General features: G+C 34.5%; 1 protein-coding gene across 1 annotated transcript in view; it reads left to right on the top strand.

Annotated features, from left to right (window-relative positions):
- LOC137623630 (uncharacterized) overlaps nt 1-23,647 on the top strand; it is a 37,210-nt gene extending 13,563 nt beyond the window's left edge. Inside the window, exons 2-6 of the mRNA XM_068354462.1 lie at nt 9,986-10,146; nt 18,059-18,239; nt 18,762-18,900; nt 19,670-19,760; nt 23,428-23,647. Of these exons, the coding sequence (XP_068210563.1) occupies nt 9,986-10,146; nt 18,059-18,239; nt 18,762-18,900; nt 19,670-19,760; nt 23,428-23,647 (792 nt within the window). The remainder of the gene's footprint in view (nt 1-9,985; nt 10,147-18,058; nt 18,240-18,761; nt 18,901-19,669; nt 19,761-23,427) is intronic.
- Nucleotides 23,648-24,515: the final 868 nt, after the last annotated feature.

Below are 24,515 nucleotides of genomic sequence, written 5' to 3' on the forward strand. Positions count from 1 at the left end.
ATACACATACTTACGAAGCTGGTCTAGCGTAGAGTAAATAATCTATTTATGTATTTCATATGTGTATTGAAGAGGGGAATAGCCAGCTTATAAGGTGAGTTCCTCTCATGTAGTTATAAGTTTTATGTGTAAAGTACGAAAGACTTTCGTCGCTCATTTAATTGTATTCTTCATTTAAGTCAATATATGTAAATTTACGTTATTTTTAAGAATTAACTTTTTATTTCGCGTATTTTGTTACGAAGTCCTACGTAATCCATTTAAGAGTGCTATATGACCCTACGAGGTATGAATGAGGGCTTATGTAATTTTTTTTTATATTTTCATGACGTATTGCATCATGTTTGTGAGAAAATATGCAATTCTTATATTTGCCATGTGTTTTGGAAGGTTCTCGAGAACCCCAGCGTTAGATTTTATCTTTTTTAATGTTTAAGAACGGAGGTGGGCGGAGCTAGCTGAGAAAAGGTAACCTTGTAAGCAAGGTTTGTTCCCTTGAATGTTTATCTAGTTGATAACTCTGGCATCGCTGAGCCAGCCCTCAAGCTTCTAGACTACTGACTTAGAATAATCTAGGAGTTACTAAGTCAATATATATGTGCCCCTAGGGATGCGTAGGGCAGAAGAGAACCAGCTTATTCTGTGAGAGAGCCAACATCCCCTCTCTCAAGCACCTCAGGTGTGTGTCCTCTCCAAAGTGATCAAGTTTTTGCCCAACGTATATCGTGTTTAGTGTGTTAAAACGTAACTACAACTTTGCAAGTGGTTTTAGATTTATTGTGTTGTGGTGAGTGCTGGTATTGTGTAAATATTGGTGTAAAGTTTAATTTCCAGTGAAACAAATGGTTGCATAATTTTCATAAGTATTAATTTCTTTTGTCTTAGTCTAAGCTTTGCTCGGACTAAATACTTCGAGTGATTTATTTTTTTATGTAAATTCTTTCAAAGTGTTTTAATTTTGATAAAATATATATATTTTTTTTGTGAAGAGTGGATTATTTAGATCACCAGTGTTTATTTTGGTACTCTTGTATCCCTGTTAAAGAATCCAAGAGGTAGTTTTGAGAGTTCTTAATAATAATTACCTAGTTTTGTTTTGAGTATACTTAAGAGACCTTTGGATATTCAGGGTTTTTATATATTGCCATTTGGGAGTTATATAATTTTTTTTCAGAGTTTGGGTATTATTCAAATATAACAGATTTATGTAAAAACAATCAGGTGAGTTTGGAACTCGAGAGGTTGTGTAGCTTGCCAGCCGTAATATATAATATATTTATTTTTGGTTCCCAGACACAGGATCATAATAATTATATATGTATATATATATATATATATATATATATATATATATATATATATATATATAAATATATATATAATTATATATGCATTTTTATATATAAATAATGAAAGTTAACAGAATGTCGTGTTCAATAGAAATAAATTTCTACCTCTCATGGGGATCGAACCCTATTCTCTTCAAATGAAATCAAGACCACAATCATTCATCCCAGCAGAGGCTCTATAAGTAATTGGAGCCTAAATGCTAACAGTGGGATGCCCAGGCACTCATTCATTTTAATTTGATGCAAACATTTTGTTTTCAGTTGTCATTTTAGGGTAAAGTTCTATAGAACAATTTTGTTTTGGGTGTCAAGAATTTAGATAATAAAATCGAAATAGCCACCAAAATCCAACATGGCTGCCAATTTTCAACTTTTTTTCATAACTGCCCTTCAGGATTTAGCGAGTTTTACGTAACTTCATGACCCACCAGGTGACCAAACTGATAGCATTTGATTTTAATAAACCATCGATCAATCAATGTATGATGAAAATCAACAAAATGTTATATTCAATAGAAATAGAATTTTATCTCACATTTGTATCGACTTTGCTTTTCATTTGAAGAGACGAGGTTTGGATCTCAATGTGAGGTAGAAATTTATTTCCATTGAACCAGAATTTTTGTTTTGGTTTTCATTATATATTAACTCATTGGGGGTAACTTGAAATAAATACCAGCTAGTGGTTGGGAAAATTGCATAAAACTTGCTGTGTTGTAAAATTGTTGTCTCACCAAGTAAATTCTGAAGAGTAATTAGCACTTGCTTTCATCTTTTAGTGCCTCTGCTGGCATGATTAACAGCGACCTTTCCTTTCTTTTGAAAGAGATTGAAGTTTGATCCCAATCTGAGGGAGAAATCTGTTTATAGAGTGATGAAAAACCAATTCTTGGTGATAATTCTTAGTTTGTACATCAAGAATTATAAGACATTATTTGTTTATACATATAAAAGTACAAGTTTTAGCAAAAGTAACAACAAAAAAGCATCTAGTTTAAAACGAGGAAATTACATGATACAGAAACCAATATGGTTAAGCTAATATAAAATCCCAGTCCTACGCCATTCATGGGTTCCAAAAGCTTTCCGACATGTGTTGCACATACAATAACACAACGGATCAGGCAATGTTTGCTAGACAGCGTTCTTCTTTTTCTTGCGAGAAATTGCCTTATGTGGAAGGAACAAATCTTTAAAACTTGAAATTTTTTTGTAAAGTGCTTGGCTAGAGAATCTTGCGACTCCAAGATTGCCATACACTGATAAATTACCTGTAGAACCCTGCATATCTTGAAGCTTTAAGTTTCTTTAATTTTCTATGTTTCTGCTAACTCCAACAAATCTTTGTTAGTTAGTGTTTTCTTGTGGGCTTTAATAAACTCATCAAATCTACTTCCAACTTCATCTCAGGTTCATCACTATGGGATATCAGATTTTACCATGTATCTTTTACTGACTCATCAAAGCCATTTTAACCATGAACGAACTAAGGGCACAGTTCCTTCCATTGCTATTTGGTTCACTTTTGTCCATTGCGCACAGATGTTTAAAGTTGCCTGATATATATTGTAGGCCTTCCAAAACCTCTGAATGTTCATGTCGTCTCATGATGATATAGCATCAACTGCCTGGTGCAAAGTATGTCTTAGATAGTAAGCCAGTCACTTGAAAAGAACTATGACAACTTGGTCTATGGATTGAAGAAGAGTCATAGCGGTGTTTGGTGGTAAGAAAATCTAATTTTGGTCCATGTTATTCAGAGGTTTGAGATATCCAGGTGCATTATCAAGGAATGGAAAATCACAGTTTTGTTTTTTGCCTTGCAATTCCTTGACTACTGGTTTAAGATAGTCAGAGAACCCTTCAAAAATGACGATGGAAAGCCACTTCTTCCGATTGGCCATCCAAATGATAAAAAGTGTCAACTATGGGATGTTTATGATGGCCCGTAGATTGACGGCATGGTAGACTAACAGCGGCTTCAGTTTGAAGTTCCCAGTGAGGTTACCTTCTAATATTAATGTAAGCCTGTGTTTGGCTTCCTTGTACCCTAGCATTGTTATTTCTTCATTTCAAATAAATGAGGAACCAGGCACTGGAGCCTTTGTATAACGAAGGACATGGCCTCCCCTGTGCTTAGACCACCATCTAACCTAACCTTCCGTACCTGACCTAACCTACAAGCCATGTCCTTACCTACTTACCTATAGGAGGACTAATGCCCCCCTGCGACCCCCCTAGACTGCTGTATTCTTAACAATAAGGTTGAAAATAAGAGAGTTATGGTGCATAACCATCATCATATCTACACCCCCAGGTATTCACTTAAAAAATAAGCCAGTTTCATCAACATTGAGGAGGAGTTTTGGACAATATTTTTTTTTTTCGGGGGGGGGGGGGAATTAAGCAGCAGCAGCTTCTCCCTGAATTTCAATGTTATCTAATTCGAAATGCTTTTTAAATCTAGGACCCAAGTATGAATCTGTAGCATTTTGGATAAAGTACATCAAAGTACAGTACAAGTATGCATCAGTACTTTGAAAATAATTGCAATATTGAGATCATAATTATGCAAAAACTACTGAATCAATTTCGGCGAAACTTGTTGGACATGTGGGGTTATGGCCCAAGAACAAATCCATTAGATATTGATGAAAATACATTGAAGTACAGGTACGCAATGGAGTTAAGAGCAAAATAAGACTGCTTGGTGTGACAAAGGCATGCTTTCCATGGAGTGACCTTCGAGTTTACTACTGAAATGATGAAAGCGGTGAGCTGTTTAATAAGCTTCAATTAGTTATTAAAGAAACCTTGCAACCAAAGATACACCGAAGTCCATATTGAAGAAGAGACCAAAGGATTGTGATTGTGATTTATCTCTACCAGCATTATTTTTATGCCAAAAAGTTGTCCGGTCAATAACAGAATTTTCCACATTCAAGTTGTTGTATGGGAGGACAGAGAGAAGACTGATATGCTCTCTCAAGGAATTATGAGCCAGAGAACGTGAGGATAAAGTGTTCAAAATCCCTATCAGTGTGTTGGAACTGAAGAGTCACCTTGAGAAATAGAAGGAAGTCAAAAGTATCACTATTAGCATGAAAAGGCTATGGATCGTCAGATCAAAAGTAGCGACAGAAAGTATAGAGGGAGTAGTTGATCATAGGGTTTATATGGTGCGGGGGTTGGATTTTGTTGAGCTATCATAACGGCATACATTGACAGGGAAGTGAAGGATTGCTGTTTCAAAAAAAAAAAAAAAAAGGAAGCTGTTGATGATATTGATTATATGGTCGATTTTGTTGGACAATCATGACGGCATCCACTGAGAAAGACGTGAAGGATTCCTAAGAGAACCAATCAGGAAGGAGAGAACAAATGAGAAACAGGAAATCAAGGAACGGCCCCAGTTAGAACTTCAATTACACGAATAACATAGGTATTAAGATGTTAATATTCTGACTTTCTTCTGTGTTGTGAAAGTATGAATTATGTAAATTTCCTCTATTTGGGAATCTAAAAGGAATGAAATAATTATTCTTTGCTTTCGAGACTATGCTGCGAAATTTAATGTCCTCCCCTATATAATGGAGCAATTGTCTGGCTATATATATATATAATATATATATATATATATATATATATATATATATATATATATATATACATATATATATATATATATATATATATATATATATATATATATATATATATATATATATGTATGTATGTATATATATAGGCCTATATATATATATATATATATATATATATATATATATATATATATATATATATATATATATATATGTGTGTGTGTGTGTGTGTGTGTGTGTATATGTATATATAATATATGTATTTATTTCTTTCCTGAACATCATTGCCAAACGTATGACTACTCAGTTTCTCCCCGCCCCTCGCGTAGGAGGAGAGTAGTCACTCATTCCCAGTAAGAGGGGCTACCCCAGCAGATACACTCGGGAATCACAGTCTTCCACAAATTGTCAAACCAGGGGGTTGTATTATTATTGATATTATTATTATTATTATTACTAGGTAAGCTACAACCATATCTCAAAAAGCAGGTTGCTATAAGTCCAAGGGCTCCAACAGGGAAAATAGCCTAGTGAGGAAATGAAACGCATAGAACAGTGTGGCTGAATTTACCCTAGATCAAGAGATATCTAACACAAGACAGTGGAAGACCTTGGTACAAAGGCGATGACACTACCCAAGACTAGAGAACAATGATTGGATTTTGGAGTCCTCCTAGAAGAGCTGCTTACCATAGCTAAAGAGTCTCTTCTACCATTACCAAGTGGAAAGTAGCCACTGAACAATTACCGAGTTAGGAAAGGTGGAGGGACTGTGCGTATCTATAATTACTTAGCCATCATTTTTGACGGATCGCCTTTACTAGTTATATAATAATCAAGATCCACATATTTGTAAAATGTACTAGATTTGCTTTGATGTCTTTGAATTTCAGTATCAGATTGTTAGTCATCTAGAGAAGACATTTCTCTAGTATTCTCTTCAGTGGAATTTATTAAGAAAGAATTAAGATATTTGGTCCTATAAACTTTAGTGATTATTTATTGAATTGCAAAAAAACCCTGAAGATTATATTTGACTTCAGTAATACATTGCTACATAAGTATTAGAAAAAAATGTGTGTTAAGGTACGTAAAAGAGCGTTTAATCACAATATATATATATATATATAGCTATTAACCATATCACTTGCAATCATCGATTTTTCATTATATCTATATATATATATATATATATATATATATATATATATATATATAGAGAGAGAGAGAGAGAGAGAGAGAGAGAGAGAGAGAGAGAGAGAGAGAGAGAGAGAGAGAGAGAGAGAGAGAGAGAGAGAGATAAATAAATATACCTTTCTGAGTGGGGATACCTTAATGTGGTGAAAGGGTTTGCGTATTACCATAATCAGCAAAGCTGTACTAGTCAGGGCCACTCATCTGCAGTTGGCCAGTGTAGAGATGAAAACTTGCCAAACCTCAGCCATGTATTTACATGTCTTAGGCCTCTATTCTGAAATGGACTAGAAACAGCTGGATTTGTTGTTGTTGATATATATATATATATATATATATATATATATATATATATATATATATATATATATGAATAGAATATTTCATTTGTGTATTTAAGAGATTTATAGCCAGCTCTTGAGGTGAGTTCCACTCACGTAGGATTAGGTAATGTATGTAAATTATATAAGACTTCGTCATTCCTTTAGTTGTATTTTCATTCAGTTCCTTATGTGTAAATTTATGTTATTTTAAAAAATGAAATTTTCATTTCACGTAGCTTTGTTACGAAGTCTTATGTAAACTTATAAAAAGGTATGCCGTATGACACATGCTAGGGATTGCATCCTATTTCCACGTGGTTGGAAGAGACATGAAAATTCTAGACTAAAATTTAATTATTTTTTTTTAACGTCACGAGAGGATGTGGGCGGAATTAGCTGAGAGAGTTACCTCACAAGCAATGTTAGTACCCCTTCTTCAAATTGCTAAGTTGGTAACCTTACACCACTAGAGCCATGCCCCCACGCCATGAGAATGATTTACTATAAAATTTCTAAAGTGAATTGAGATATATGTAAGGACCTAGCAATGCATAGGGGACAGAGAGATCCAGCCTATCCCTTTGAAAGAGCCAATGTCTGCCAGCCCTCTCTCCAGCCACTACATAATTCCTCTCAAACATGAATAGTGTTTTCCTCTCACACGTGAATAGTGATTTCTTTCCAACATAACGTGTATAATGTTAATCAAACGTTGGTGGTATTATTGGGTAATTAATTAAAAGTGTAGTGTGTAAGTACATTTTATAATATAAATTTTTGTGATTGACCCTGTAAGATTTTGGTTAAACAGTGAAGCGTAATTATTTTGCTTAACTGTTTGGTAACCTTGTGTGAGCCAAAGGACATAAGAGAAACAGTTAATTATATGTAACGGTAAATTTTATTTATTTTCTATAGTGTCAACTTTTTTCATTAATTTTCAATATTAAATATTTTTATGAATTAATTTCTAGTGGAACAAATGACAGTATAATTTTTTATCGAGGGTTATATTGTCTAAGGTTTAGTTCAGATGTAATATTTCGAGTGATTTGATTTTTGTTTTAATTTTGAGTTGTTAACTTTTTATAGAATATACTTTTTGTATTATTTCAATCACCAATACTTTTCTCAGTGCTTTGCTCGTATCCCCTGACTAAGAACCGAAATAAGAGGATGATTTAAGTATAGTTACCATTGAAAGTAAAGTAATCACACAGTTTAGTTTTGAGTGTAAAGTAAAGAGCCCTTTTAGATATTTAGTGTTCATATATATTATCGTCTAGGAGTTGCGTATTATTCTCAGAGCTCGGAGGTATTTCTCTTGTATATCAGATTATGTAATGTAAAACAGGTGAGTTTTGGAGCTCAGGAATTTATGTAATTCACTAGTCGTAATATATATATATATATATATATATATATATATATATATATATATATATATATATATATATATATATATATATTCCCTATTCAATAAAGAATGGTGTATCTGGCTATATATATACAATATATATATATATATATATATATATATATGTGTGTGTGTGTGTATGTATGTATATATATGTGTATATATACATATATATATATATATATATATATATATATATATATATATATATATATATCCTGTCACTCAACGAGAATGCCAGATGTATGACTACCTGGTCTCTCCCTATACCTCGGATAAAGTGTAGGGGAAGAAAGAGAAGTAACACCCTGGTGAGAGGTGCACTCGGAAACCACAATCTTCCACAAATTGCTGAAGCAACCGGGTTGTAGGTAGGAAAGGGGGAGGGGGTGGGAAGGCTTGATTCTTTGTGTGTGGGCTTATGTGTGCATATACTGTATACCTAGATATTTAGACATAATTTTTGACGGCTTGGGTCCACTAGTATATATTTATATATATATATATATATATATATATATATATATATATATATATATATATATATATATATATATATATATATATATATATATATATATATATAAATATATATCTATATATATGTGTATATATTATATATATATATATCTATATACTGTATATGTGTGTGTATATTATATATATATATATTATATATATATATATATTATATATATATATATAATATGTTTATATATATGTATATATATATATATATATATATATATATATATATATATATTTATATGTATATATATATATATATATATATATATATATATATATATATATATATATATATATATATATATATGTATATATATATATATATTTATATATATATATATATATATATATATATATATATATATATATATATATATATATATATATATATCATCAGCTGTTACTACTCTAATGCAGGACCAAGACCTCAGACATCTTACTTGCGTCTTTTTATGGTCTCTGTGCCAGTCCAGACCCGAAAACTTTCTTAGTCTGTCAATCCATCGTCATCTCTTCTGTCATTCTCATATGTACTGCCCATGTCCATTTCTTTTTCTACCATACACATTGTTAAAATCCCCTCTACTTTAGTTTGCTCTCGTATCCATGTTGTTCTTTTTCTGTCTCGTAGTGTTTTTTCCCGTCATTATTCTTGCCATAGCCCTTTGAGTTGTAACTAGCTTATGTTCTAAGGCGTTGGTAAGGCTCCAAGTTTCTGATGAATAAGTTAATATTTGTAGGAGCATCTCATTGAATACTTTTCTTTTTATAGAAAGTGCCATTTTAATTTTCATAATCTCATTTTGTTTACCAAATACTCTCCATCCTATGCTTATCATTCTTTTGATTTCACTCTCATGTCCTGGGGAAATACTTACTGTTTGGTCTAAGTACGTATATTCATTAACAATCTATAGAGGCTCGTCCATAACCCTTATTTATTGTCTCTGTATTTTCAATAAACATTATCTTAGTTTTACTAATTTTAATTTCCGACCCTACATTTCTACTTTCTCTGTTCAAATCTTCTATCATATTTTGTAATTCCTCTCATGATGCACTAAATGCAACTATGTCATCTGCAGATCTTAATTTGTTGAGGTATTCCTCATTGATATTATTTCCTACATTTTCTCCGTCTAAATTCTTAATAACTTCTTCTAAGCGTCCTGTGAATAATTTAGGAGAGATGGGTTCTCCCTGTCTAACTAATTTTTTCAATCGGAATTTTCTCATTATAATTATGTAGTTTTAGGACTGCTGTACTTCCTGTATAGCTATCTTCAAGTGTTCTAACATAAGAATCTTCTATTCCTTGTTTTTGAAGGGCTTTCATTACTGCTGATGTTTTGGCAGAATACTTAGAGATTGCAAAAGAACCAGGGGAAGGAGGAGAAGAAGATGGAATAGCGAACTAAGAAAGTTCATGGGTGTGGACTGGCATAGAAAGACCATAAACAGACGCAAGTAGAAGGACATGTCTGGGGCCTTTGTTCTACAGTGCACTAGTAACGTCTGATGATATGTAAATAAAACACTGGAATTTATAACCTTACTATTTTATCTTTTCAGATGATGTGGTCAACTATGCTGGCCATTTTATGCGGGGCTGGGTTGATTACAGGAACCCCAGTGGAAAAAGCAGATGGGAGGGCAGCTTCCAGCGATCTACCTGTGGAACACAGAAACAAGGATCCTCATCCTTTGGATGTCTTGGGAGAGATGGCTGACACGTAAGGATTCTTTATGTTTATATTAATGGAAATGTCCTTTAATATTATTATTATTATTATTATTATTATTATTATTATTATTATTATTATTATTATTATTATTATTAGCCAAGCTACAACCCTTGTTGGAGAAGCCAGATGCTATAAGCCCAAGGGCTCCAATAGGGAAACATAGTCCAGTGAGGAAAGGAAATAAGGAAATAAATAAATGATGAGAACAAATTAACAATAAATCATTCTAAAAACAGTAACAACGTCAAAACAGATATGTCCTATATAAACTATTAACAACGTCAAAAACAGATATGTCATATATAAACTATTAACAACGTCAAAAACAGATATGTCATATATAAACTATAAAAAGACTTTCCTTGTGATCTGCCAGGCTGGGGTTCGAGTCCCGCTTAAACTCGATAGTTTCTTGTAGTGTCTTCAACCTCACCATCCTTGTGAGCTAAGGATGAGAGTTTGGGGTCTACCTAGTGAGTTATCTGGAACCATTGCCTGGCCCTCCTTGTTCCTTGCTTGGGTGGAGAGGGGGATGGGGCTCTGATCTTATGCACAGTATATATGGTCAGTTTTGTAGGGCATTGTCTTGGTAGCTAGGGAATTGTCACTGTCCCTTGCCTCTGCCACTCATGAGTGAGCTTTAAACTTTTAAAATTCATGCTACCATTATTATTATCATTGTAACTTTTACGAAGGCTTTTTTATATTTGTATCATTTTTATTATATCATCAAGATGTTACGCTATTATTATTATTATTATTATTATTATTATTATTATTATTATTATTATTATTATTATTATTATTATTATTATTCATTCAGGTTTGACAAAGGAAAATTTAAACTGTTAAATTCTTATATCATAACCATCATCATCATTTCATCATCAGTTCATTATTATTGTCATTATTTTAACAATTTTACTACCGACACCGTACAAAGAAAAATTCGTTGAATTTTAATAAATTTCTCTCTTTGCCAACTCAAAGAGGCTTCATAGAAGACTCAAACCCTAAAAATATCTACTAATAGAAAATTCGTGACATTTTCATGCATCATTAACATACTGTACAATGCTGTCAACTGAAAGTTGCTGAACTATTTTAAATCCGTGAAAAGAAAGTAGACTGTGGCAGACAATAATGTTCGGTTATTTGATACAAATGTGTGAAAGCGAGTATATCTTTTAGATATCACTCCAGTTTCACTGTAATGTTGTGTAACTTCCTGTCTGGAAAGGGTTTCTAATTTATATATATCACGGGACTTGGTCGACCGAACATATATATATATATATATATATATATATATATATATATATATATATATATATATATATATATATATATATATATATATAAATATATATATATATACATACATATATATATATATATATATATATATATATATATATATATATATATATATATATATATATATATATATTCAGTTATCATAAAAATATACTGTATATCATCATAGAGAGACTAGAGGAGAAGATTGACGAAAAGGTGACAGATGAACAAGCAGTATTTAGAAAAGGTAGTTGTACTGACCAAATTTTAATTTTAAGACATGTGGTACAGTAATGTGTAGAATATAGAAAACCACTTTTGATGGCATTTGTGGACGATGAAAAAGCCTTTTATAGTGTGCACTGACCAATTTTGTGGAGAGTCCTGCGTTATTATGGAGTTCTTCTTAAATATGTAAATTTGATTAAATCTGTTCATGAGCATAGCAAGTGCAAAGTTAATGTTAATGGAGTCCTATCAAATAAGTTTCCAGTGAACAGTAAAGTACTCCGGGGGAATGTGTTGTCACCTATGTTGTTTATCCTCCTCATGGATTTTGTAATGCCTATAACAGTTGTGGAAGGTGGAAAAAATTGTACTGGATTGGTAACAGGAAATTAGCTGACCTAGAGTATGCTGATAACGCTGTCCTTATTAGCAGAACCCCACAGGATTTGCAAAGTTTGCTTACCTGAATGCATGAAATATCACATGAGGTTGGGCTGAAGATAAATAGAAGAAAAACAGATGATGAGACCGGAATATGCAATGCAAGATGAAATATCATTGGAAGGAGAAAATATTAATGAGATAGAATTATTTACATATTTAGGGCCTGTGATCTCTAATACATGATCTTTAGATATAGATTTGAGTGAAAGATTGAAAAAATTAAATCCATCAGTGGTTTGGTTAAGTAAAATTTGGAAATCAAATCGCCTGAAATTACATATAAAATCTGGCTATATATCAGTTTAGTGAGATCGGTGTTACTGTATGGACATGAGTCGTGGTGTGACTATTAAACAATATCCAACAGATTTTGTAGATTTGAGAACAAATCCCTCAGAAGAATATTGGGAGTTTAATGGCAGGATGGGATTAAAAATGAAACTATAAGAGATATTACTCGAGTGCCATATGTGGATGAGATCATGGTGAGGAGTAGATGGAGTTGGTTTGGGCATGCTCTTCGCACTCCCTAAGAGAGATTAGTTTATCAAACTTTCAACTGGTCTTCACAAGGCACTAGAAGAGTTGGAAGACCCAGGCCTACATGGCTGAAGACCATGAAGCGTGAAGTAGGGAATTATGAATGGAGAAATATTGATTTAAAAGCTCAAGATAATGATGACTGACGAAATTTAACCGAGGCCCTTTGCATCAAGAGGCGTAAGAGGAGATGAGGATGATATATATATATATATATATATATATATATATATATATATATATATATATATATATATATATGAAAACCATAAATAACTCTTAATATCGAATTTTCTCTGCCTCGGGATCAGAGACCCAAGGGGGAATTAACTTTATGATAATAGCTTCTGGTCGGCCAGGGAATCGAACTTGGTCACCCATGTGTCTCTGATCCAGAAGCAGGGAGATTTTGATATTAAGAGGTATTTGTGGCTTAAATGAATATATATGTATAAACACGTTTAAAGGTAAGAAAAATATCATATATATATATATATATATATATATATATATATATATATATATATATATATATATATATACATATATATATATACATATATATATATATATATATATATATATATATATATATATATATATATATATACATATATATATATATATATATATATATATATATATATATACTGTATATGTATATATATATGTATATATATATATATATATATATATATATATATATATATTGATGTATGTATGTATCAAGTGTTTGTTATGAAAGTTGTATAATAAGTTTGAAGGTAAAGGGAAACGGTTGCATGGTATATATCATATTATGGACCTAGAGAGCTTACCATATAGTCGACCTAGAGGCAATAAGAATGTATGATGTAGTTTGTGTTAGGCTGTTGAGAACGATAAATCTTTTCATAAGGGAACTGTATGAATTTGCAGATAGAAGACTGGTTGGTTTCAAAAGTTACAAAAAAGTGAGCAATTGTGTGTTGTGGCTTATTGGGAACGTCCCTAACTGACAATCTACCGGACAGGTTCAAGTCCTGCTCAAGCTTGATCATTTTTAGTAGTGTCTTGGTAACCTATGAATCTACCTGCTGAATCATAAACAGCCATTGCCTGGCCTTCCCTACACCTAGCTTGGTGGTACACTCGGGCACACTATTCTATCCTGTTTCTCTTCCTTTTGTTTTGTTAAAGCTTTCATAGTTTATATAGGAAATATTTATTTAAATGTCATTGTTCTTAAAATATATTTTTCCTTGTTTACTTTTCTCACTGGGCTCTTTTCCCTGTTGGGGCTCCTGGGCCTATAGCATCTTGCTTTTCCAACTAGAGTTGTAGCTTAGCAAGTTTATAATAATATATTGTTTGTCTTGAAACCATTGTCCTGTCCCTTTCCTCTGCCATTCATAAGCAACCTTTAAACCTTTAAATAATCAGCCTGAGCCTTCAATTATCTGTGGAAACCAAGGTTGGGATGTAGGAAAGGATTGTTGAACCAGCACCTCTTTGCTGACATATACACAGAATAGTCTGGTCTATTCTTTACACATTCTCCTCTTTCCTCATACACTGGACAACATCGAGATTACCAAACAGTTCCTCTTTCCTCAAGCACAAGTGATTAACTACTGCGCTGTAATTGGTCAGTGGCTACTTTCCTCTTGGTAAGGGTAGAAGAGACTCTTTAGCTATGGTAAGTAGCTCCTGTAGAAGGACACTCCGAAATCAAACCAGTATTCTCTAGTCTTGGGTAGCGCCATAGCCTGTGTACCGTGGTCTTTTACTGTCTTGGGGTAGAGATTTTTCCCTGAGGGTACACTCGGGCACACTATTCTGTCTTGTTTCTTACTTTTGTTATTTAGAAGTTTTTATCCTCTTGTTATTTTCAACTTTTTATAGTTTATATATGAAAGATTTTAATGTCATTGTTCTTAAACTTTTCTTGTAGTTTATTTCCGCATTTCCTTCCCTCACTGGGTTATTTTCCCTATTGGAGCCCTTGGTTTTATAGCATCCTACTTTTCCAATTAGGTTTGTAGCTTAGCAAGTAATGATAATAATGAAATATTGGAAAATATTAAATTTTTTTGTGAGGAATTATTTACTAGGTGTACACGTAAGAAAAATTAATAAGATGAGAAATGTGGAAAGGCTTCGAAGTGGTTAAAGAATGGATCATAGTAGCCTATTTTGAGGTGGTCGGACCATGTGGAAAGAATAGTGATAAGTGTGTCTAATCAAGATGTGCTAAAGCGTAAGAGGAGAGAAAGGCCCAGAAATGCTTAAATGGTGGTGTGAAAGGTGGATTATTATTATTATTATTATTATTAGCTAAGCTAAGACTTTTAGTTGGACAAGCAGGATGCTATCAGCCCAAGAGCTCCAACAGGGAAAAATAGCCCGTGAAGAAAGGAAACAATTAAATAGATAAACTACAAAAGAAGTAATGAATATTTAAATGTTTCAAGAACAGATTGTAATAGAAGAGCATGGAAGGGCAAAGAGTTTATATGGTGAAAACGCCCAACAGGAAGTTCGTTATGCAACCCTCGTTAAAAACTGTCCGCTGATTGTCCTTATTTGGATGCAGGCGAAAAATGTGTCGCATGTCACAGTGATACAACCCATCGAGCAAGAAGGTCTCTCTGCTCGCCAATCCGTAGCGGAAATACTTCCTCTTTGTCATCGTAATAAACACAGCACTCTTATGATACATAGAAAGATATATAGATAGAAAGATAGACAGATAGATAGTTGTAGAAGTAGTAGTATTAAGCTTTAGCTACAACAGATATTTATAGAAAGATAAAAACATTCAGTTCTTTATCATATCATTAGGTAAGGTGGATTTCCTTCCAATCCTTATCCTCCATGGGCAGAGAGAGAGAGAGAGAGAGAGAGAGAGAGAGAGAGAGAGAGAGAGAGAGAGAGAGAGAGAGAGAGAGAGAGAGAGAGAGTGAGTAACAACATTTCAAGTCTTTCATATATAAACTATAAAAAGAGACAAAGAAGGCTCTCACTGACATCCGAAAACTATCAGTCAAAAAATTTATGTTAGAATACATCTAAAAAGTTTCTTTCAATAATCATTCCAGCCTATGAGTAGACTTACCTAACACTATGTACAGCTTTATCAAAGCTATTCGTTATATAAGATACTAGTGTACGTGAGATGTCAAAAAGGACGTCTAAGTATTTACATAAATATGCACAAACACACACTACTAACCCCTTCCACCCCACTCCCTTTCCTAACTGCAACCCACTGGTTCGTCAATTTGTAGGAATGTGATTTCAAAGTGTATCATTCGTGATACCCCTGCTTACCAGGTTATGACTATTCCCTCTCCCCCCTTGAGCGTGGTACGAAAGAAATATATTTATATTGTTGCTGTTCTTAGAATATTTTATTTTCCTTCCTTTCCTTTCCTCACTGGGCTGTTTTCCCTGTTGGGGCCCCTGGCTTATAGCATCCTGCTTTTCCAACTAGGGTTGTAGCTTAGCAAGTAATAATAATAATAATAATAATAATAACAATAATAATAATAATAATAGCTAGGCACTTGCTCAATTGTAGGGAGATAGCAATAATAGCACGTTATTCCGATCGAGATAGAAAATATTACGATAAAAAGAATTCAGTCAATGATAATATGAAGGAGAAATAAAGGGATGGAATTTAAATTCAAAAGTTCAATAGCCATACAATAGGAATTCAGCCATTAAAAGATCAATCATGATTTGGCGAAAGGAAATAAATTACCAGCGCTAGTAACTGGTGAAAGTAGAACTTCAGCCATTGTGTCATGGGAATACAGTATATAGTTATTATTATTATTATTATTATTATTATTATTATTATTATTATTATTATTATTATTATTATTATTATTATTATTATTATTATTAGCTAAGCTACAACACTAACTTGAAAAGCAGGATGCTCTAAGCCCAACGGCTCCAAGAGGGAAAAATAGCCCAGTCAGGAAAGGAATTAAGGAAATAGATAAACTACAAGAGAAATAATGGACAATTGAAATAAAATCTTTTAAGAACAGTAACAATATTAAAAATGAAGAATATTCCAATAACAATAACACCATTTAGAATGAAAACTTAAAGAAACAAGAGCAAGAGAAGTAAGATTAAATTGTGTGCCGAGTATACCGTCGAGCAAGAGAACTCTAACCCAAGACTGATACCTTTAAAAAGGCTTAAGTTTATTAGTAATAATGATGACTTCAAATAGCGCGTAAATTTGCATACAACCAATTTAAAATAACCAAGGAAACTATAGATAGATAAAGATAGATAGTATTAATTTTTTAGAATTCGGTGTTTTACAGATATGACCCCTACTCCCATAATCTGTTCATTGGCAGTGACAGGAAACTTTTTTATTCTCTGTAATTATCCGTTGCATCAAAGTGCACATTGTGAGAATTTCCAGCGGTTGGACATTGCTATTTTAAACATTTTACAATTTAAACAAATGTTTGCAAGCATTGTTTGAAAGTCAGTCTGTAAAATGTCTGACTGAAATTTTAAAAACAGATTTCCATAGCATATAGATTGATTTACCAACAGACATTCCACATAATATAGATTAATTTTGCTGGAAGGAAGCCGACTGCATTTCTAAGAAACGCGATTGAATGTTTTAGGAAATGCACAGCTCTGTTAAAAGTCCGTCTTCCCTTCTGTATTACACTAACGGAAAACAAACGTAATGTGGTCAGTAACATTGCTTAATTCCCAACCAGTAGCCTCAAGCTGTCTTTAATTAGATCTCTCTCTCTCTCTCTCTCTCTCTCTCTCTCTCTCTCTCTCTCAGTCAAGTTCTACTTGTGTTTGTGTAGCCCAGCGAATTATGTTGTGCACTATACGTGCACTCACACATCCACTATATACTGTATATACAGTATATATATATATATATATATATATATATATATATATATATATATATATATATATATATATATATATATATACAGTATATAGTGGATGTGTGAGTGCACGTATAGTTCACAACATAATTCGCTGGGCAACACAAACAGACGCACACACATACACACACGCGCACACACACACACACACACACACACACATATATATATATATATATATATATATATAGAGAGAGAGAGAGAGAGAGAGAGAGAGAGAGAGAGAGAGAGAGAGAGAGAGAGAGAGAGAGAGAGAGAGTTTGTGCATGTCGGCTCCACTTGAGTGCAATAGTGAATCGTGTGATGTGAGAAAGTTAGATATTTAGGCTTATAGTGAGAAAAGGAAAAGTCTGTGTATGAGGGAAACAGTGGCTGGACAGTGACTGTCTTTTGTTTAGCTCCCCCCCCCTCAATGTCAAGACTTTCTTTAATAATGACCATCTCTCACATCCTAGATTGCTGAAATCGAGAACAGCTTCGGCACTAGACGAAGTGGCATCGCACTTCACCAAGACATTGGAAGGGTTCGTTGACAACTTGGGAGATTTCGTGGTGGGTACAGTGAAGGAAATACCGAGTACCATTGAGAAAATCACTGAGAGAGTTGGAGAAGCTGTTCAAGATGGAGGAGAGCAGGTGAGGCATTAATGTATTCATTATTATTATTTACTTATTCATTTGGCTTTCGGGTTTTATTGTTTGTGCATCACTCACAAAATTGTTATGACTTGTTACGAGTTCCATTTACCTGAAAAGTTTCACTAGATAGTGGTATTAACATAATGATCAGCCTTTATTATTCATCTAGACTTTACTATCATTGTTCTTGTTTATATTGGTGGTGACATTATTTTTACTGTTCTCAAAACCTAGATAATAGTTGCTATTTGTAGCATGATGAATACAAATGCTAGCGAAATAACTGATAAGATACAGAGCAAAATATTAACTGGAAAGATATTATTTTCACACACCAAGGCCCGCCTGAACAGACTTTTAGTGTCTGATGGAGGGCGAGAAATAAACCCCTAAAAGTAAAAGTAAAGTAAAGTAAGGGATCAGTCCATCTTGCTATTCACACAATCATGTTTGCATTATAATAATAGGCTATATAACCAACAGAAAAAACAAATACTAAGTTTCCGTAATAACCCACAGGTGATGATAATCGTCAAAGGCGTAAGGAACTCCGCCAAAAACTCTACAACGACCTTAGGATCCGGACCACTCTTGACAGTAGACAAAATCTTTGATGCAGTCAACCAGTCCAAGACCGCCACAAGCATGCAGAAGTTGGGTAATGTTTACATTAACATCTTTTTTTATAATTGAGCTTTTAAATGTAAACAAATTCATTATTTTATTTGGATAGAAAAGGGGTAGCCTAGAAGGGAAAGATAGTAATTCATTGAGAAAATGGAAGTAAAACAATCCATAGAAGAAATGGACTGAATGTTTATGAACAAAATGCCTAACATTGGCTTTTGGGTAATCCTGAAAAACAATCAAGCATTGATTTTGTGTTTGATTTTGTTCATTATGCTGCGTTTTTTTCTACTTGCCACTTTTCAGATAAAACCCCTAATTACCAAAGTACCTAATAAGCCACTTACTTTATGTCCCTTTTGCATATTTACTGTTCTTTACTATTACTTTCCAATCATTTTATTTAAGTTCTAGCCCATGTTCACCCATGTTAGTCAGTGTCTTTTTGCAAGTTATTCATATTTTTTAACGAAATTTTCCGAAGGGCTGGACTACGGGCCAATAGGAGACTTGATTAGGTACTTACCCAGGTGTTCTAATACCTCTTCATTATGTGTTATATGCTGCCACATAAGAGATTTGCTCTTCTTAGACCCTCCTCATCCAGTAATAGATTGGTATAGAAATAAGGATGGTGTCCAATTGCCGGAAGGCTTTTAGAATTATAGTGACGATCAAATAAAGCATTAGCGAATTAATTTCTTCATTAAATAGAATATATCAATTTTGATTTGAACTACTGGACTTATTTTAACATTGTACCTAATCCGATTTTTGCTCTGATTCTAATTGAATTCCAGACGACAGCATCAGATTGTCTATTGCTCGTATTGGTGCAACCATCCTGGCCAACATGGGTAACATTGATGATGCAGTAGCGAACGGCATCAGGTAAGGTTATTCAGCAATTTCCATTCAAATGTCTAGGTGTAGCCTATAGACAAGCACGCATTCATCCGAGTGTTTTTCGGAGATGCTATGCTGTCTTTACTACCTCCCTAGACTTGTGTAGAGATGGAGAGGGGGTGATGTATCTGATGGCCTCTGTGTGGTAAACAGACGTCTATGTGGGAAAGGCCTTATCGCAGACTAGTGCCGCTCTCATAGTATCACCCTGTGATTGGCTTCTGCCACCTCGCATCGGGATTGCCTGCCACCTTTGCACAGTTGATACTTGTGAATATACATACATATACCAAGGCACTTCCCCCAATTTTGGGGGTTAGCCGACATCAACAAATGAAACAAAAAACAAAAAAGGGGACCTCTACTCTCTACGTTCCTCCCAGCCTAACAAGGGACTCAACCGAGTTCAGTTGGTACTGCTAGGGTGCCACAGCCCACCCTCCCCCATTATCCACCACAGATGAAGCTTCATAATGCTGAATCCCCTACTGCTGCTACCTCCGTGGTCATCTAAGGCATCGGAGGCAGCAGCAGGGCCTACCGGAACTGCGTCACAATCGCTCGCCATTCATTCCTATTTCTAGCACGCTCACTTGCCTCTCTCACATCTATCCTCCTATCACCCAGAGCTTCCTTCACTCCGTCCATCCACCCAAACTTGTGAATATAACAATAATAATAGAGGTAATTATGAGACTTTCATAGTGATCCACATGGATGGCCGTGTGCAGCACTTTCCAGAACAGAAGAGCAATGAGATAATGTCTATTTGCAAGCATAGTGAGCCACAGTGCAACAAAGAGCATTTGAGAGAAGTTTATAAGGCCGGGTTAGACAAGTTCTTGTATTATTATTCATAAATTAGATGATACACGGCAGTTCTACGTTTTTCTTTTCCTCAACAGCAATGTTTTTACACCGACTCTTTACTGTTATTGATTTACATGAATCAGCTGTGAGAAGGTAACAGCCAATCACGATGCCGAGGTGGGGGAAACCATCATAATTTTTCAACAATCATACCTTTGTTAACCATCAAATAGGTGTCAGACGAGCAGACTCCTGCAGCAAGGGCTACACACAGAACCAAAAAACCTTTCCTCTCCCTGCCTGTCTTTTCTTTTCTCAAACTGCTTCTAATACTATCTACCATCGCATGAGGGGTCTGGCCCTCTCTTTTATTCTTCTCCTGTACTTCTCTTTCTCCCTTTTTCCTTATTCTTTTCCCTTCCCGAGTACCTGCCTTCGGCCTATAAACTGGATTGTATCCAGGGGTACCCTTCCTTTCCCCATATTCCCCACTTCCCTATCCTTATCCGATCCGATGCGAGGTTGGGGCAGCCAATCACAAGGCGAGAATGGGAGAGGGAACTCAACAGCAATGAGGTCCTCCCCCTATGTGGGGGATGTCATCTTCCCAGTGAGAACTACAGAGGTCTCCCTATGCACATAGGGTCCCTGGAAGACGGTATTTCTTTGGTATATCCTGTTGTATAGGATTCTCTGTTCTAGACTAACAGGAAAGTTTGTATGATTTGGAAAAGAGACGGTATTAATGCCTCTTTCCCTGCTTTAAGTCGTTTAACTGTAGAGAGTATGGATCCTCTGTTGTATAAGGTCAGAAAAGCATCTTTTAAAGTAATTAACTTAATTATCATCGACCAACTGCTCCTGTACTTCCGAAAAAACAAGTTGTTGAAGTTTTCGCGCATTATAAAGCTAATCTTCTGGGCTTTTCATTTGCATTAAGGATTTATGCTCGCTCTTTGTCACAAAGAATAAAGTTGCTAGATTTCTCACCTTCTCTCTCTCTCTCTCTCTCTCTCTCTCTCTCTCTCTCCTCTCTCTCTCCTCTCTCTCTCTCTGAGTCCCATTAAAAGTTGTTCTCTTATTTCATGGTGTTATTATAGTTATTCTGTTATTCAATTGTTATTTTGAGTTATTTTATTCTTCCAATCTCATGTATTTCAGAGGTATTTTGTTGTTCAATCTTGTTATTCCGAAATAATTTTGTTATTATTTCTGTTATTCCATGGTTGTTCTGATATTCTTCTTCTTCCCCACCGTTATCCCTACATTAAGGGGTCGGTTGCCTGATACGTCTTCCCCAATGCCCTTGATCAAAGGCACCCTCTTCCACCAAACCCTCTTCTCTCCACATCATCCTTCACCTTATATCGTCATCTAATTTTATTGCCTCCCTCTCAATCTTCTCTCCCTAACAGACTCTCCCCCAAAGCCCTCCTCACTCCCCACCATTCATCCTCACACATGTCCACACCATCTCAGTACAGTTTACTTCTGGAAACTTTACTATGCCTGTCAGTCATTCCATTTTCTTATTCTTTTCTTGCTCTAATCTTTTTCATCCTACTTGCATTTATGTCACCTTCTATATCATAATCCTGATATCTATCTCATAAAACAACATATAAGGGATATTGTGCATAACTAGTATACAATCTCTAATTATTATTATTATTACTTAGCCAAGCTACAACCCTAGTTGGAAAAAGCAAGATGCCATAAGCCCAAGGGCTCCAACAGGGAAAAATCAGCCCAGTGAGGAAAGGAAATAAGGAAATAAATAAATGATGAGAATAAATTAACAATATATCAATTCTAAAAAACAATAACAGCGTCAAAACAGATATGTTCTATATAATCTGTTAACAACGTCAAAAACAGATATGTCATATATAAACCAATAAAAAGACTCATGTCTGCCATGTCAACATAAAAACTCTTTTACTCTTGTTAGACTAGTGCTGGTTTTTATTTGAATAAAAGATAAAACATAAACTAACTTCCATTTCTCTATATCAGTAAGAGTTTACTAAACTAGGTCAAATTTGATATTTGCCCTATAATGTACTTTCCACATTAATATATGTGGGGAAATTCATATTAATGTGATGAAACATCTATTGTCTGATATGTCTCTTTTTATAGTTTATATATGAAAGGTCTATTTTAAACGTTGTTACTGTCGTTAAGGTGTTTTATTTCAATTGCTCATTACATCTCTTGTAGTTTATTTATTTCCTTACCTCACTGGTCCATTTTCCCCTGTTGTAGCCTTTTTGCTTATAGCATCCTGCTTTTCCAACTTGATTGTAGCCTAGCTAATAAAAATAATAATAATAACTATAGGGGCACGCAGTAGAGCGCAGACATCCGCCGCGGCAGCTTATTTCTCGACCTTTTTCTCGACCTTGACCATGACCGTTGACCTTAACATGTATTAATTGGCGTGGATTTTTATACACTCAAATACGAACCAAGTCTTTAGTCTCTGTGATAACGATGTCCAAACTTATGGCTGATTAAGTGAATTGGACATTTTGCTTGACCGTGACCAAGGACCTTTTTGACTTTGACCTTCCCAAAATTTTATTATTCCCAGCATTTTATTTACCAGTTAATCCCTTCAAGTTTCCTTACTCAACGATAAAAATTGTGGCCAGGAAGCTGTTCACAAACAAACACACATAAACGGGCGAAAACATAACTTTCTAACTTCGTTGGCGGAAGTAATGATATAATGCCTTGTACTGATAGTATGTTAATTCCCTTGTTCTTCCTAATTGCTCACAACGATAATCCAAATAACAGCATTACTTGGAATTAACCCCAAAGCTATAACTTTCAGGGCCATGACAAGCAGAGACCAACGCTACCCAAAACCGAGGAATTCCATTCCTCACCCGTCGTTGAGAGTGAGAGACCTCACATCCAGCGCATCCCGCCCAACTTCTGAGAACGAGGTTCTACATGGATTAGAGTATTTAACATACTCAAAACACTTCTCAAAGGAGAGACTTCTCTCTCGTTTTCCTATAAGATTAGGTTTAGGCTACAGCACATATTGAGAAAATTTGTTGGTACTTGCCAGTAATGCAGTAATCTGAGCTCTCTCTCTCTCCTCTCTCTCTCTCTCTCTCTCTCTCTCTCTCTCTCTCTCTCTCTCTCTGCAATGTGGCAGCATTAGCCTATGTATTAACTTTGCTATTTGAAAATACATTTATTGGCTCTCTCTCTCCTCTCTCTCTCTCTCTCTTCTCTCTCTCTCTCTCTCTCTCTCTCTCTCTCTCTCTCTCAATGTACAGCATTAGCCTATGTATTAACTTTGCTATTTGAGTAATACATTTATTGGCGCTCTCTCTCGACTCTCTCTCTCTCTCTCTCTCTCTCTCTCTCTCTCAATGTGCAGCATTAGCCTATGTATTACCTTTGCTATTTGAGAATACATTTATTGGCTCTCTCTCTCTCTCTCTCTCTCTCTCTCTCTCTCTCTCTCTCTCTCTCTCTCTCTCTCTCTCTCAATGTGCAGCATTATGTATTGATTTTGCTACTTGAGAATATATTTATTGGCTCTCTCTCTCTCTCTTCTCTCTCTCTCTCTCTCTCTCTCTCTCTCTCTCTCTCTTCTCTCTCTCTCTCTCTCAATGTGCAACATTATGTATTGATTTTGCTTTTTGAGAATATATTTATTGGTATGCTTGAAATGTCCTTTGAAGTTATTTTCGTTTAAAAAGCATAAAGTCATTAGCTATCAGGACAAACATTTAAGACTGTTCAATTTGGTTCTTTTCAATAAATCAAATAATATATTATGGCTACTTTCATTTAATACTCTCTGCAAACCTTACACCTGTTGTACTGAAATTGAATATTTAATATACAGTCAATGGAGTACAAAAATTTATTTGATTTTTTTGTTGTAGGCCTATTTCCAAG

This window comes from Palaemon carinicauda, chromosome 30 (assembly GCF_036898095.1).
Source record: "Palaemon carinicauda isolate YSFRI2023 chromosome 30, ASM3689809v2, whole genome shotgun sequence".
NCBI classification, from domain to species: Eukaryota; Metazoa; Arthropoda; class Malacostraca; order Decapoda; family Palaemonidae; genus Palaemon; species Palaemon carinicauda.